Source organism: Macaca mulatta, chromosome 5, assembly GCF_049350105.2.
Source record: "Macaca mulatta isolate MMU2019108-1 chromosome 5, T2T-MMU8v2.0, whole genome shotgun sequence".
Lineage (NCBI taxonomy): Eukaryota > Metazoa > Chordata > Mammalia > Primates > Cercopithecidae > Macaca > Macaca mulatta.
In genome coordinates, this window is record NC_133410.1 from 49,017,980 (window position 1) to 49,035,264 (window position 17,285).

A 17,285-nucleotide genomic window follows, 5' to 3' on the forward strand; every position below is an offset into this window, starting at 1 on the left:
CCACCCACCTCAGCCTCCCAAAGTGCAAAGGTTACAGGCGTGAGCCACCACAGACAGCCACATTAGTGTTTTCTTATGTTCACTTATAATTCAACTTTGGAGAATATTGCCTTCTCCCCCAGGGATACCACTGTCAAAGAGACAAATATGGAGAGGTGCAGAAAGAAAGAGATAGCTCATAATCTTCCAGAAACGTCTATCAGTTATGATAATCCATGTTGCAAAGGTGTTCCAGACAGACCACTTACAAATCCAACCAACCAATCTACTTTTAAAATAAGTAAATTTAAAAAAGGAGGATGTATCTTTGTTATGTTTACCCTCATAACAAATTATCTTCCCTCCTTGAAATAGCATACTTTAAAAAACAGTGGTTGAGCCGGGCATGGTGGCTCACACCTGAAATCCCAGCACTTTGGGAGGACAAGGCAGGTGAATCACTTGAGCTCAGGAGTTCAAGACCGACCTGGGCAACATGGCAAAACCTCATCTCTACAAAAAATACAAAAATTAGCTGGGCGTGGTGATGTACACCTATAATCCCAGCTACTCAGGAGACTGAGGTGGGAGGATCACTTTACCCCAGGAGGTCGAGGATACAGTGAGCTGTGTTCATGCCACTACACTCCAACCTGGGTGATAAACTGACACCCTGTCTCAAAAACAAAACACTTCAAAACACTGTATATAAAACCTAAAGTCATACGACTCTTAAAAGAAAACATAGGGGTAAATCTTCATGATCTTGAATTTGGCAATGGATTCTTAAATATGATATGAAAAGTACAAGCAACAACAACAAAAGATAAATTGGACTTAATCAAAATTAGAAATTTCTGCATCTAAGAATGTTATCAAGAAAATGAATAGATGCCTATAGAATGGAAGAAAATATTTGCAAATAATATATCTAATGAGGATCTAGTATCCAGAATATAAACAACCCTTATAACTCAACAACAAAAAGACAAACAACCCAGTTGGAAAATGGGCAAAGGACTTGAATAGACAATTTCCCAAATAAGTTATACAAATGGCTGGTGAACTCATGAAAAGATGCTCAACATCATTAGTCATTAGGGAAATGCAAATGAAAACCACAGTGAGATACCACTTCATATTTACTAGGATGACCATAATGGGGTGGAGGGAACTGAAAAATAACAAAGGCTGGCAAAGGTATAGAAAAATTAGAACCCTCATACGTTGCTGGTGGTTGTATAAAATGGTTTAGCCACTGTGGGAAGTAGTTTGGCAGTTCCTCAAAAAGTTAAACAGAATTTCCATATGACCTAGCAGTTCCACTCCTTGGTATATAGAATTGAAAACGCAACTCAATTAAGTATGTGTATGAACGTGTTCATAGTAGCATTATTCACAATAACCAAACGGCAGAAACAGCTCAAATGTCTATCAAGTGATGAGTGGATAAACCAGTTGTAGCACATACATACAATGAAATATTATTCGTCCATGAGAGTGAATGAGGCACTAATAAATACTGCAATGTGGTTGAACCTCAGAAACATTATACAAAGTGAAAGAAGCCGGGCAAAAACTGTCACATCTTCTACATTTCCATTTATAGGAAATACTCAGAATAGGTAAGTCCACAGAGACAGGACACAGATTGGTGTTCTGGGGCTGGAGTGAAAGTAATACGGGCAGCTACTGATTAACGGGTACAAGATTACTTTTGGGGTGATAAAAATGCTTTGGGACTAGATAGAAATCATGGTTGCATAACATTGTGTCTGAACTAAATGCCACTGAATTGTTCACTTTAAATGGTTGACTTTATGTGAATTTCACCCCAATAGAAAAAAAAAAAAAAACACAGTTTGCCTCTTCACACAGAAAAGATAGTAAATGGTGTAAAAGAAAACACACCTGGGGCCGGTCGCAGTGGCTCACGCCTGTAATCTCAGGACTTTGGGAAACTGAGGTGGGCAGATTGCTTGAGGCCAAGAGTTCGAGACCAGCCTCGCTAACATGGTGAAAACTCATCTCTACTAAAAATACAAAAATTAGCTGGGCATCGTGGTGTGTGCCTGTAATCCCAGCTACTCAGAAGGCTGAGGCACAAGACTCATCCAGGAGGCAGACGTTGCAGTGAGCCAAGAGCACACGACTGCACTCCAGCCCGGGCAACAGAGCAAGATTCTGTGTCAAATGAAAAAAAAGAAAGAAAAAGCACTTGGATTTTTTTTTCCCCTTGCTATGAGATAAGTAATATTCACCCTGGGGTCTTCTTGTCCATATATCCTTGGATACACACGGAGGAGAGCTTCAGAAGAGCAAAATTAAGGGCCAGGCGCTGGCTCTTGCCTATAATTCAAGCACTTTGGGAGGCCAAGGTAGGAGCATCACTTGAAGCCAGGAGTTCAAAATTAGCCTGAGCAACAGAGCAAAACCTCATCCCTTCAAAATAAAATAATTAGCCAGGCATGGTGACATGTGCCTGTACATGGGAGACTGAGGTGGGAGGATCACGTGAGGCCAGGAGCTCAAGGCTGAAGTGAGCCATGATTATACCACTGCAGTCCAGCCTGGGCAGCAGAGCAAGACCCTATCTAAAAAAAAAAAAAAGTAAAAGAATTAGACAAAGGCTTTCCTACAGACTGTGTTACCTTTATATGTCATTTTAAAATTGCATATAGTGTTCATAAAATAAAATTCTATCAAATAAGTGTTCAAGGATTATAGCAAAATTTTGAAAAGTAATTTCTTTCTCAAGTAGCCTTTTTACCTGTTTATTATTACCAAAAAATTAGGCCTATTGGGCATTTCAGGGGGATTCAGCACAGAGTGTGCAGTGTGTATGGTTGAGGAGGAAGGGTTGTAATAACTTGATTTATCTTTGTCTTAAATCATATGGTAACCTTTCCAACCAAGTCAAGACATTCCTTTAAAGAGTAAACTGATATTTGCACCACTCACTTAATATCACGTTGTCAATAAACCATCAACTAGCAATGCTAAAGGCAAGATTGTATCTAAGGGAAATATTTTATTTGCTTTCACTTGGAATTGGCTTTGTGTTCTAAAATTTGAACAACTGCATTTCTGTATGAAAATTTCCAACACGAGTATTTATCTAACCAACTGCTATTAAACTAGTGAGTCAACATTGTTGTTTGTAAAGTCATTTTTACAAGGATAATCTGATTTGTACCTATAAAAACTCTGTAAGCTAAAGTGACTTTTTTGGTATATTTCAAAAAAAGAAAAACAACCTTTTTGCTTAGATGCAGCCAAATTTAATATATTTTGATGTGGATAGATTTCATAGCGAATGGTTTCTTTTGTATTTTAGAAATTATCTGGCTATCACTTAAAATAAGTTTATATGGAATAAATGTTATTTATGTGCTTTATCACAACATGTTATTTTTTGTTTTTGGTAGCCCTGTAGTTTTTCCAAATATTTTTTCTGTTAAATGATGCAATAACAGCAAAAAGTTATGTCATTTCAGATTTCACTTTTTAAATGAGAATGCTTACTGCAAAGTACATGCCAGTTCTACAGAGCTCTTTTGAGAACCTAAGAGTCAGCGATATGATAAACCTCTTGTATTGCAGATATCTCTAGGAGACTGTTTCCAGGAGATTCAAAACAGTAACCCAATGTTTCACTGAAAAGGAGTCCCGTGGTCAATTAAATTTCAGACATTTTGTATTCGATATCCCTCTTAGAGAAGGGCAGTGCAGGGCCGGGCGCGGTGGCTCAAGCCTGTAATCCCAGCACTTTGGGAGGCCGAGGCGGGCGGATCACAAGGTCAGGAGATCGAGACCACAGTGAAACCCCGTCTCTACTAAAAATACAAAAAATTAGCCGGGCGCGGTGGCGGGCGCCTGTAGTCCCAGCTACTCAGGAGGCTGAGGCAGGAGAATGGCGGGAACCTGGGAGGTGGAGCTTGCAGTGAGCCGAGATCGCGCCACTGCACTCCAGCCTGGGCAACAGCGTGAGACTCCGTCTCAAAAAAAAAAAAAAAAAAAAAAGAAGGGCAGTGCATGTTAGCATATGAAACCTCTGAGGAGTCTTGCCCTCAAGACTCTGCAGAAAGAAGCATGTTTCACTTTGTATAACTCAGCATTTCCTGAAGACATTGGCAGTGAGGGCCTCAGTTTTGCTGACTTAGTACCTGTTTCTGCTGGAGTGATCTGAGGAGCAACCTTGAGGGATGCTAGATTGATAATCTCTGAAGTCCTTTCTGGTGTACAATTTCAGTGTTCTGGTAATGAATCTAACCCACCATTTGTCTGTCAGAAGAATATAAAGTTAACCATTTATCCCATTCTTTCTTTTTTTTTTATTTTTTATTTTTTAATGTATATAATTGCATAGGCTGTAAACAAAATGGCACCAAGCTTGGAGATGTTATCCTTCCACCCTGGGCAAAAGGGGACCCACGAGAATTCATCAGAGTCCATCGTGAGGTAATGGAAGGACACTTTGCAATTGAAGTTGGATTTCATTTGGTCATTGAACATAATACAAAGACAGGGCCTCTAGCAGAGTATCACCTGTTTGTTACTAACACAGCCAGGCCCCCTTATCAACAGGGGACACATCCCAAGAACCCCAGTGGATGCCTGAAACCAGGAATAGTACCAAACCCTATGTATATATAAACTATGTATTTTCCTATACATCTGATAAAGGTTAATTTTTGTATTAGGCATAGTAAGAGATTAAGAATAATAACAATAAAATAGAACAATCATAACAGCATACTAAGAGCTATGTGAATGTGATCTCTCTCTCTCACTCTCATAAATATAATAATTTCAAGCCATGGTTTACTGCAGGTAACCGAAATCTCAGAAAGCGAAACCACAAATAAGAGGGAACTACTATGTTGTTTTTATGATTTTTAGTTATTTTTGTTCCTATTAACCACTTACCAAGGTTTTTCTAGTCTCTGAGCAAGTAATAGAAGTCAGCCAGTGACTAAATCTGTGTTTGAAATTATAGGCTTTGGAGTGTGATTATGTGAGTGCCCATCTACATGAGTGGATTGACTTAATCTTCGGGTATAAACAGCAAGGCCCTGCTGCAGTAGAAGCTGTAAATGTCTTCCATCATCTTTTTTATGAGGGTCAAGTGGATATCTACAACATCAATGACCCACTAAAGGAGACAGCCACAATTGGGTTCATTAATAACTTCGGTCAGATCCCTAAACAGGTATGGATGTTCTTTTTTTATGATTGATGTACTCTGTTTCATTTTGTAAATTTTGTAACATTTCTCTAGACTGTGGATGACCACAAAATAATTAAGTTTAGATTAACTTAATAAACAGCCATAAATATCACCTAGTATTTCAATAGATTCCTACATTGTTGCTTTTTTTCTCACTCTCACACTCCAAATAAATAAAAATTTTGTTTAAAGAGAATTATCCCTTACAGACTAATGCAGGGTGTGCTTTCTTAAACCTCCATAAGACATAACAGGAGGGGCCTTATAGGCCACATACACAGAAATGAGGTTTTGTCTGGAGGCCAGTGGGAAACCAGTGCTGATTTTAGGCAGAGAAATGACATGGTCATATTTAAACTTTAGAAGTTCATTCTGGTCTCAGTCAGAATAAACTACTCTATGCACACCTCTCTCTCTCTCTCTCTCTCTCTCTCTCACACACACACTCTCTCACTCTCTCTCTCTCTGTCTCTCTCTCTTTTTCTGTGTGTCTGACACACACACACACACACTCTCTCTCTCTCTCTCTCTCTCTCTCTCTCTCTCTCTCTCTCTCTCTCTCTGCTGGGGACCCAAATGGGGAGCAGAAGACCATTAAGAAACAGAAGACCATTAAGAAAGCTATTGTAGTAGTTCAGGGAACAGATGATGTTGGATTGGGTTAGATTGTTGACATAGGCATAAGTGCTGTGCTGTGAGAGCACGTGCCACAGGAATGCCTAGGACATGCAATAGCTGCCCTCACCACCTTCTGAAACTTGGAGAGGAAGACCAAGATCTAAGCCTTTCAGCACCCAGATACTGTAGGCCTATTTCCTGTTCAGCGATGAGCAGACTTCCCTGAAGAGACCTCATCCCTTCTCTCATCGCCATTGTCCGAGGTATGGCAGGAGGGCTGGGTGCACCAGTAGTAACTGCAGCACTTCCCCACAGTGTGAAGGCACACTTTGACGAGCTGGTCAGACCACCCACCTTTACTAAGTACCGGTGGCTCCTACTTTGATCCTGGCTGCCTTCTCTGTTCCTGCTTTAGACGTCTCTGTGGACTCCCTCTTTGTAGGTTAACTGACCTTGAGGTTTCCAGGGTTGACACTTGAGAACACACAAAACAATGACACATCTCTTTATATAGAAAAGTCATAATAGATAGCAGGACATGCTATAACTGTACCATTCACAATGCAGTCTGATCACCTAGCAATCTGATCCCCTCATAAAAGAAACATGTTTACTTTTGTTTTTATTTATTTTTATTTTATAGAGATAGAGTCTCACTGTGTTGCCCAGGCTGGCCTCGAACTCCTAGACTCAAGCAGTCCTCACACCTCAGCTACCAAAGTGCTGGGATTACAGGCATAAGCTATGGCACCTGGCCGTGTTTTTTAAAGCAAAATACTTGCTGATAAACTATTCACAGTTGACGAATATTAGCTATACCTTTATTTAGTTAACTTTGTTCTTTTTCCTGAGAGTTACAAGGGCTGGAGCCATTTTTCATACCCTAGGGGAAATACATATTCTGAACGTAAAAATCAAGACACTTGCACTGTTGCAGGATTTTTGTGCTACTTTGAAGTAGAAGAGGCCAGAAGTCTGGGAAGTATCGTTTGGATGCCAGCATATTTCTGGGACATACATTGAGTAATAGAGGGTACTTTCAAGTAAGGCCATCCTCAGGAATGTAGGTTTTATGGTCATCATCTCCATACATCATTATATACCCGCAGCCTGGCGCAGTGCTCTGTCCTTAGGTCCTCACATAAAAGTGCTTCAGTAAATGCACATTCATGAATGTGCTTTAAAACTATGTATCTTTATAGAAGCCTGATCTTTTGGTCCATTATGTAGATAAAGTAGGAACAAAACATTTAAAGGTTTGAGAGCCTGGAATGTGTATCTTCCTCTGCACAAAGAATTTTTTCTGTTTTTTTTCTCTTGGAAACCCCAAATATCTAATTTATAAAGTGTGATGGTGTTGTATTCATCTTAAATCTCATTTCCTTTAAAGTTTTTCAGATCTCCTCCTCAAATACTAGTTTTCCAACAGAAACTATGCCTGTCTCAAAGATTTACAATAATTGAAAAATAGTAATCTTAAATGTACTTTTTTTTTTTTTTTTTTGAGATGGAGTCTCGCTTTGTTGCCCACGCTGGAATGCAGTGGCGCAATCTTTGCTCACTGCAACCTCTGCCTCCTGCGTTCAAGCAGTTCTCCTGCCTCAGCATCCCAAGTAGCTGGAACTACAGGCATGTGCCACCACACCCAGCTAATTTTTGTATTTTTAGTAGAGACGGGTTTCGCCATATTGGCCAGGCTGGTCTCGAACTCCTGACCTCATGATCTGCCCACCTCGGTCTCCCAAAGTGCTGGGATTACAGGCATGAGCCACCTCACCCAGCCATTAATATTTTTAATCCTATAGAAATACTGAATGATGATGTAGCACATTTTTATTTTCTTTTTTCCCTTTACAGCATAGCAGAGTACAAAGAAGATGATAATGTTCACACTTTCAGCAAATCAGTAACACCTTTTTAGGACACCAAAATGATGTTTCTAAATCACATAAAGGCCACGTTGAAACCAGAAATAATCCAGTTAGATAGAATGTCTGCCTGCCTTCAGTGGCACAGAATGGTATTAGGCTACTAAGAGTTAAATTTCGAATATCATTGGAAAATAATTGTCAATCAACTGTAGGTTAACTTTCTTTTAGAAAGTTATTGTGAATTCAGCTTAGCGTAGAACAAGACAATAGCCGATGCTTTAGTATCATAGTCCTGCCCCTGCTTATTCAGGTGTGAGTTCTCTGGCCACCTTCGTAGCCTCTTTGAATCTTTTTCTCAGGTGTGAAATGAGGATAATATAGTACCTACTGGTTCTTGTGAACCTTAATTGAAATAAGAACACAATGCTTGGCATATAAAAGGGCTTATAAGTGTGATCTTTCATTATAAAGTGTGTCATCTTCTTTCATACCAGTTATTTAAAAAACCTCATCCACCAAAGCGAGTGAGAAGTCGACTCAATGGAGACAATGCAGGAATCTCTGTCCTACCAGGATCTACAAGTGACAAGATCTTTTTTCATCATCTAGACAACTTGAGGCCTTCTCTAACACCTGTAAAAGGTAAAATAATGAGAAATAAACGTTTGATTTGTGATTTAATGGGATTATTTAATAATCCCAGTTTAACAATAACAAATTTGCTTTTTGACAATAGCATAATTTGTTTAATAAGTGCCATAGATTTTGTGTTAAATTACTAAGTACCTACTAGTATTTATATTTTCTCTGTTTTCTTTTTTTGGCTTGTTGGACTTCATATCGGAACCAAACAGTCTTCTCTCTCCTCTTTAAGATAATCAGAGCTCTAAAATACCAAAATCTTGTAACTTCAACTTTATAGGTAAAAAAAAAAAAAAAAAAAAAAATTGGCTTCATAATTTCATTCTCATTTAAATATGTTCTGCCTATCTGATATATTAGTAAAAGAACGTATTTTTAGTATGCCAGTGAAAAGACATCTGTCTTTTATCTAATGGTATAATGGGATATGTAAAAATATTTTTTCAAGTAAGTTTTTTTCCCTTAGAATGAAAAAAAAAAAGTTCTGCAAAATCTTTAAGTTGTCGCTTAAAAATATCCAAGAATTGGAACAAAGTCTGGTTAACTTGTGTGCCATTCTATGCCATTTGGCCTCATTACACAGACTCTGCTCTGTGCCAGCGTCAGTCACTCCTGGCGATTTTTCTGGAGTAGTAATGTGGTCATCAGAGTGCTGGTGTGGAGCAAGGAGTGCATGCCTCTAGGGAATGACATGACCTTCCTTGAGGAAGTCTAAGGGCTGGCTATGACTTGGGAAGTACTAAGGACATAGATTTGTTGATCATCTGTGCCCCTATGACATTCTGGGGAGCATCCCAGATTACTCTGTACAACCCTAGAGAGGCAGACCTGAACAGTAAGTAACCTAACCAGAGAGTGCCCAGAAATAGGAAAACTGGAGGGAAGTCCTGCAGAGGACCTGTTAGGTTCAACATTCCACCCAGCAGGTCTTGTGGGAGATTCAAAAGCCCAGCTCTATTTCTGAGATTATTTTGTCTCAATGTAGGTGTCAGGATGCTTGATTTATATGAATATTTGAAATTATCATCCTCTATGAGATGATGACGTTAGTTTTTCCTGTTCCTGTCCTAATACCATGATTTCTATTTTATAGAACTCAAAGAACCTGTGGGACAAATCGTATGTACAGATAAAGGTATTCTTGCCGTGGAACAGAATAAGGTTCTTATCCCACCAACCTGGAATAAAAGTTTTGCTTGGGGATATGCAGACCTCAGTTGCAGACTGGGAACCTATGAGTCAGACAAGGTTTGCATTATTTCCTGCCTACTCATTTAATATTGCTCTTTTGTCGTCTGGCTATCCTATATGAGTAATAGCGTTGGGGAGTACCCAGTCCAAGGACTTGTCAGCTGTTCCTCCAAACCCCAAAGGAAAAGTGAGCTTTCCTATTTGGGGAAAGGAGTGCTTCACTGAATGAGAGCAGGATAAAGGAGTTCATAGAGACGTCATGTTTCCTGCAGAACAAGCCTCTTTTGCAAAGTTGTGTAATAGGGGCTAGCAGTTTTCTTCTCACTCAAAGAATTCCTCCGAGAGATCCCAGCCAGCAAGGTGCTCTTTCTGTCAACCAGAATAGCCTCCTTTTGATGAGTCACCATCTGGCCCACTTTTCATTTTAGTGCTCCAAACAAGCTGGCAGAAAACCTGTTGCTCTATCCCACAAGAAGCAACAGCAACTGTTTTGGGTCCCGTAAGTACCTCTTGGAGAGACAATCTGTAGTGATCCTTTAGTGCCCTGTGTTTGCCCTCCAACAGTCCCCTCCCAAATGCAAGACAAAAACAATCTGCACAGTCTGTTATGTTGTTTTGTAACACGATTCCATTTTGTTGTTCTCCTTAAACAGCAGCAGTCACGCTCTCTTTTCACATTCTATCTACAGCAAATGCAGCCTTTTGCCACATTGTCCCCTGCACCTTCCATAGGTCACACAATTTCAGCATCATTTTCCCAGTCTGGAGAAACCAGAGACCCCCATTATGAACAAAGTCCTTTTTGGTTATGGCTTTCAGCAGCAGCAATAGTTGGAGGTGGTAGGAGTAGTTCAGGGTAGAGATTCAGTGGATATGCTTCTGAACTAAAGCTAGCTCAGAACATGAGCTGCTATTTGCCAGTAAGGTGCCTGCACCTCCACTCAGCTCTGCTCCTTGAGTTTCAGAAGTTTGTAGTACTTAACCGCATGTGTGTCTCACATCCATTTTACTTTACAGGCTGTGACTGTTTATGAATGTTTGTCTGAGTGGGGCCAGATTCTCTGTGCAATCTGCCCCAACCCCAAGCTGGTCATCACGGGTGGAACAAGCACAGTTGTGTGTGTGTGGGAGATGGGCACCTCCAAAGAAAAGGCCAAGACCCTCACCCTCAAACAGGTAAGAGAGAACATAGAAAATGCCAAGAGGGACATAGTCCATCTCCTGTGCCTACACCCTTTAGAAAGTAAAAAGCTTCCATAATTCTGAGGTACTTCAGATATAATGGACAAAACCAAAGTTACGTTCTGTTGCTAGAAATACTTTTTCAAAAAATAAAGGAAATCAGAATAAGCTGTTTCTAACAATGATCTAAGCCTGTCCCTTTGTTAAAATCTGAAGATAGTTGTCTTTAGGTAACATATATTTCAGTGTATTTAAGTAATATAAATGCAAAAGTCCAAATTGAATTTTTGCAAACTGAATTATGTTTGCTATTGACTCATTAATTTCCTTCCAGGGTGATTTCCATTTATCTGCCACTAAATTCTTTATTCTTTGTTTTTCTCTTTTCTCATTTGTCATATACTTAAGGATATGCCAAACTCATGAATATATTCAATAGAGCCCTTGATGATTTAATTAACAAGTATTTCTGATTGCCTGTTACATACATGATTCTATTATTAATTTTTACTTAAAGCAAGAGTCCTTTTATAATTAAGCCATTTCGTAATATTTTATTTGGGAGAGAACTTTTTTTAAATAAGGAGCATATATCTAAGTATTTTTAATGATACAAATTTGAAAAATAATGTAACAATACCACTTGTCATTTCTTGAGCACCTCTATTTCAGGGGACTGTGTTGAGTATTCTACAAATACAAAACTCTAGCCCACACAATTCTACAAGGTAGTTATTAGCCCCATCTTACCCCTGAAAAAGACACAGGTTAGAGTGGTCAAGACACAAGTCTAAAGTCACATGTAGCAGTAAAGCTATAATTTAAGTTCTGTCTGACTTCAAAGCTATTTTAAAAGCCAAACTCAAACAGTTGTGTCAAAAATACCTATAGAAAAAAATTGAACCCCTGTTCAGTATAAAACTGAATCATCTGTATAGGCCAGAAACTTCACAAAGTTGCTGGGTCCTGAGGCAAGCCATATAAAGAGGGAGAAAGTCTTGAAATGAACAGATTACAAGGTTAATAGTACATTTTGCTGATCCAAATTATATTGCTTAAAAATATTTTCCATTTAGAAAATGCACTTTGAAAGTAATGTGCCAGTAAAAAGGACTTCCTACTTAAAATGGTTTCCTGGAGTTTGCTAAGCATGCAATAAAGATGTCTATATGACCAAAATTTTAAGCCACCTCATTTTTTTATATTATGCACACACACACACACACACACACACACACACACATATATTTCATGTGTATACACAGATAGTTTTCTCTCTCGAAAGTATTAAAAAATTGATCAACCTTCAATCTCTAAAAATACCTACTATACATGATAGAAAAATCTCTCCTCCAAGTTTGCACTGATTTACACCCAAGGCTCTCCCCAAATGTACAATAGAAGGCGACTTCTTACATCCTAGTGTGGAAGGCAACAGATGAAGCCAACTCATTATTAAGTGGATATATTTTTCTGCCGGGACAGATGGCCCATTCTAAGTACTTAGGAACTACTAACAGTAATCTAAATCTTTTTCTTCAGAATATTTACTTATTTTCACACATTGCCATTTCCCTGGGTCCTGTTTCTCTTCATATTCCAGCAAAAGAGGGAAGTTTAAAGAAAGAATTCCTCTCAGGCACAGATATTCAGATATCTCCCATTGGCAGCAGGACTTCGGCATGTTGATGCCGCAGGACTACATTCTCCCTTTGTCCATTGTAGACCACATGCTATAACCATGTGGTTCTCACAGTTTATGCATTTTTTTAAAAAATTCATTCAATTGTAATTCCTTAGAATGATCTGAACAGGAGTTTGTGGCATAAAAGAATAGATACAGAGTTGAAATTCTGTATTTTTGGTGCCCATAATCAATACATCTCTACATAAAAATAGTATAAAGAAACCCAAGCTGGGTTGTGGTTGTCATTCCCTCTTCCTTCTAAGATCCTGGCCCACCTCCACGAAAGAAGTAATGCGAAAACAGAGAGAAGAGCCTCCAGAATGCTCCAGACTTCTCTCTACCCCCATGGACTGAGGCAAGGGCAGTCAGCAGGAGGAGAAAGGAGGTCTGCCTTCCAGACTCTCCAGACACCACTGCTCGAGTCACCTGCTACCCAGCATGCATGCCACTGCTTCCTGATGCATCCAGGAGCTTCTGGAGTCGCCGTGGAACCCTGTCACTGAGATCAACCTGATTTTGTTTGTTTGTTCTCATTTGTAGGCCTTACTGGGCCACACTGATACCGTCACCTGCGCCACAGCATCATTAGCCTATCACATAATTGTCAGTGGGTCCCGGGATCGAACCTGTATCATTTGGGATTTGAACAAACTGTCATTTCTAACCCAGCTTCGCGGGCATCGAGCTCCAGTTTCTGCTCTTTGTATCAATGAATTAACAGTAAGTAGTAAATTGCCGACTTCACTTACGTTTAGGTAAACAAGTAGTCTTGGCCAAAATACATTAACAATGATGGGGCTCGGGGGAACGTGTCTGTAGTTGCAGCTACTCAGGAGGCTAAGGTGGGAGGATGACTTGAGCCCAGGACTTCTGGGCTGTAGGCACTATAGCCATCAGATGTCTGCACTAAGGTCAGCATTGATATGACGACCTCCTGAAAGCCAGACACCAGCAGGTTGCCTAAGGAGGGGTGAACCAGCCCAGGTTGGAGATGGAGCAGATCAGAATTCCCATGCTGATCAGTAGTGGGCTGTGCCTGTGATAGCCGTTGTACTCCGGCCTGGGAAACACAACAAAACACTGTCTCTTAAAAAAATAATAAATTTTTCTTCTAAAAAATGACTCGTCGTTTTTGAAGTTATAGGCACTCATTTTATAAAAGTTACTACATTTTCTTTGACTTAGTGTTGTTTGAAAAGCAAGTAGATGTTAAAGTTTGTAATCCAGAGAGCAGTTTTGTCTTAAAATCCATTCACTGCTGCATACATTAGAGAGAACAAGATTCGATTAAAATAAAACAAAGCTTTCTAGAATTTTTTTCTTAAAACAAGAAATTTGTAGGATTTGTTAAGAATGTTAGAAATTGGCCGGGCTTGGTGGCTCATGCCTATAATCCCAGCACTTTGGGAGGCCACTGCAGGTGGATCATTTGAGGTCAGGAGTTCCAGACCAGCCTAGCCACATAGTGAAACTCTGTCTCTACTAAAAATACAAAAATTAGCCGGGCCAGTGGTGGGTGCCTTTAATCCTAGCTATTTGGGAGGATGAGGCAGGAGAATCACTTGAACCTGGGATGTGGAGATGGCAGTGAGCCGAGATTGCTCCACTGCACTCCAGCCTGGACAATAGAAAAAGAAGAACATTAGAAATGTGTTGAAATTTTTAATAAAATATAGTCAGAGTATGGAAAGTAAAAAGGATGACATTTGGGTACCCAAACAAGAGAAAAATTCTTATATAGCTATTTTCAAAACAGATCCAAAAGTTATCAAAAGATGCTATCTCTTTTCAGAAATAAATAGTTCATATACAAATAAATGAAAGAAGTCAAATAAAATAAATGCCCTTGTCTAGGAGCACTGTACACAAACCAAGCCCACCTGAAGCAGACAAGAGGAGATTCATTGCTAAGATGGTCTTGAAGCAGGGGAAGCTTAAGGGCAGGTTTACAGAGACTGAGGCCCCACAAGCTTATCGCATTAGTAAGTAGATGATGTATGTCAGCATGTAGGTGATGCCCCATATACAAAGCAGTCTTGGGAGTCGGCAGGAATCCACCCAAGCCTCATCGCTTCTTAGCTGTACATATCCATTGCCATCTTACCTTCACCCCTACCGCAGGGCCATCCTTCATGCACATGTCATTGAGTGACGTTCACACTGTCACCTACACAGACAGCTTTCCTCATCAAGGATGCTGCATCTTTGATTTCTACCAGAAGTTACTCAGTGTTAACACTTTTAGTCAACTATCTTGTAGTCATCTTATTTAAAAAGGAAAAAGAAAGAAATTCATTTATAGTTGTCAGTCATTTAGAGTGTCTGATTAATAATGGCAGGTGTACTCAGGTTGAGAATGAGTAGGGGACATGCAAGGGTAGAAGAGCCAAATTTGTTTGTGTCTGAAAGCTTTAAGAGGTTTTCAGAACAACACCTTGGGTTGGTCCTGCAAACATTTGAACCTAAAGAGCTTTACAAAAATGTGGGTGCTGTAGAACCACTCTGATGCAGCAGTGTTGAATCAGATGCTTAATCCATTATTTGGAGCACTTTGTTTTGGGGTTGTTCTTAACCTAAATACTGATAATTTTATTATAGCCAGTTGTTTGAGCCAGTGTACACTACTGGATTGCAATATTTGCTGCAAATACTACAAAAGCAGTCTTTTCTTTTTAAGATGCTCTTGTAATATCTTAATAACTCATGAAAAGATTTCTATTTCTGTTGTGTTTCTCCAACCAATATCAAGTCTGCTTTATTTCAGTTTACATTTTAGGCCAACGCCTCTTTGCCTTTAATTCTTCTTATGTCTCTGCCTTCATAACAACAGGATTTACTCTAATAAACTCTAATTAAGTCCCCAGAGTAACTGAAGAAGGTCTTGCCCAGTGCAGAATGGAGCAATTGTCTCTTGCAGAGACTGAAGCCACTAATTAAAACTCAACTGCTGACACTCATAGTCAGAGATGGTTCAGTAACTGAAATAGAAGCAGACACAACAATGCTTTGCTAAGTATTGTTTCAGTTTGGGTTTTGGTTTATTTCTTGCCATTTTGGTAGAAGAAGAGCTGGGGGATGGGAGGAATAAGGAGGAGCAGTAGCAAGACCAGCACAGACGGTGCAGCACAGACTGGATGGAACAGGCCTAGTCCTCCTCCTCACCCTACCCCAGCCTCCTCCACCTTACCTTCTTATGTGTTGATGCTGCTTTGCAGCTTCTAGTTCTCCTCTGTTTTTGCTGACCATCTTCAGACTTATGTAGGTTCTTATGTATCTCCTGAGGGTACTGAACTTTACCAGGTCTTTTCTAAAGCTAATACCTAGCATCGTGATATCCAGACTATCTTAGGAATGAGAGAGGCAGCACGGTACGGTATGTAAGTTTTGGGGCTATAGAAAGCTGGCTTCAAATCTCTGATGATAAATAAGTTACTTAAGTTCTTTGCCCCTCACTTTCATCCTTTAAAGCAAGGCTAATGATAGTCTCACAAGGTTTCTGTGTTAACCAGAACATCTGAAGTCTCCACCCCAGTGACTGGCATACAGGAGATGCTTCAGAAAGCATCCTCCTTTCTTTAACTATAGTGGGTTGTGTTCTCACCAGGTTAGGTAGAGCCCAGCCTGGTAGAATTTGAGAAAATAGGTTGTTCTTTTCTATCTTTGGAACTCATGAAAACATAAGTTATCAGCTCAGGGATCTTGGTTTTTACTAAGTTTGCCAAGAAGTGACCCATGTACCACTCCTTTTCTCCCCCCACATTCCCCCACCCCTATTTTGAATACAGATTTTAAAATAGGATATTACAGCATTACCAACATTGTGCCTTTTGATTTATTGAAGAAACACAACTATATCTGAACTGAAATATGCCTCTTCTACCCTGTGGTTTTAGTGGTTGGATTCATTTTGTAAAAGTGGAGGTGGATTCCTGCCTCTAGATGAAAGGCGTAATAGATTTTGTTAACAATGGGAGGAAGAAGAGTAGTTCATCATCTCCTCAGATGACAGGGAGCTTTCTTGTGTCGCCAGACCTTGCTCAGCAGTGTGCCAGGGACGTGAACCTACCCTTTGTCTCCATCTGTGGTCCCTTTGGCCACTGCATCCACTCAACTGTGAATTCTTAAGCCTTTGTTCAGGGTATTTTTTATAAGTCAGCAAGCACTGAATTTCAGATTACCTAAGAAATTAGCCGCTAGTCTTGGGACTGAAAAGCTTTCTGAGAACTAGGCCAGGGATTCAGTTTGCTTCAGAAACCAGAAGGTAATTGGAAGGGAGCAAAGAGAATGACATTTTTCTCTCTCTTCTCAGGGGGACATTGTGTCCTGCGCTGGCACATACATCCATGTGTGGAGCATCAATGGGAACCCTATCGTGAGTGTCAACACATTCACAGGTAGGAGCCAGCAGATCATCTGCTGCTGCGTGTCAGAGATGAACGAATGGGACACACAGAACGTCATAGTGACAGGACACTCAGATGGAGTGGTTCGGGTAAGTGAGCTGAGAGAAAAACTCATTAGGATATTTGTCGTCCCAGTTTACCTGAAACTTGTAGCTAACTACAGGTTAAGAACACCTGAACAGGTTGTAATGTTTAGTGAACTCTTGCTCCAGTTCAGACAAGCCTTGGCCTCTGCATTATCAGACATGAGGAACACCAGTGTCTTGGCCTCTTTTCTTCGTATTAAGTAGATCTGGTAGTGCCACTGGCCATTTGACAGCTTGACACAATTAGGTCACTTAAACGTGATTCCCATGTCACACTGGGATTGCTCAAAATGCAAACTGCAGAGGTACTGGGTTTTCAGCCTGTCAAATGGCTTCGTAGAGAAAACATAGTGAGCAGGGATAAGTCTCTTCCCTACAAAGAATCACAGTACTGGA

General features: G+C 40.0%; 1 protein-coding gene across 16 annotated transcripts in view; it reads left to right on the forward strand.

Moving 5' to 3' along the window:
- WDFY3 (WD repeat and FYVE domain containing 3) overlaps positions 1–17,285 on the forward strand; it is a 308,235-nt gene that overhangs the window by 277,240 nt on the left and 13,710 nt on the right. For all 16 annotated transcript variants that reach the window (XM_015138363.3, XM_078002624.1, XM_078002623.1 and 13 more), the window contains 7 exons: positions 4,349–4,440; positions 4,979–5,191; positions 8,193–8,340; positions 9,434–9,588; positions 10,549–10,707; positions 12,941–13,120; positions 16,710–16,892. In XM_015138363.3, the coding sequence (XP_014993849.2) occupies positions 4,349–4,440; positions 4,979–5,191; positions 8,193–8,340; positions 9,434–9,588; positions 10,549–10,707; positions 12,941–13,120; positions 16,710–16,892 (1,130 nt within the window). The remainder of the gene's footprint in view (positions 1–4,348; positions 4,441–4,978; positions 5,192–8,192; positions 8,341–9,433; positions 9,589–10,548; positions 10,708–12,940; positions 13,121–16,709; positions 16,893–17,285) is intronic.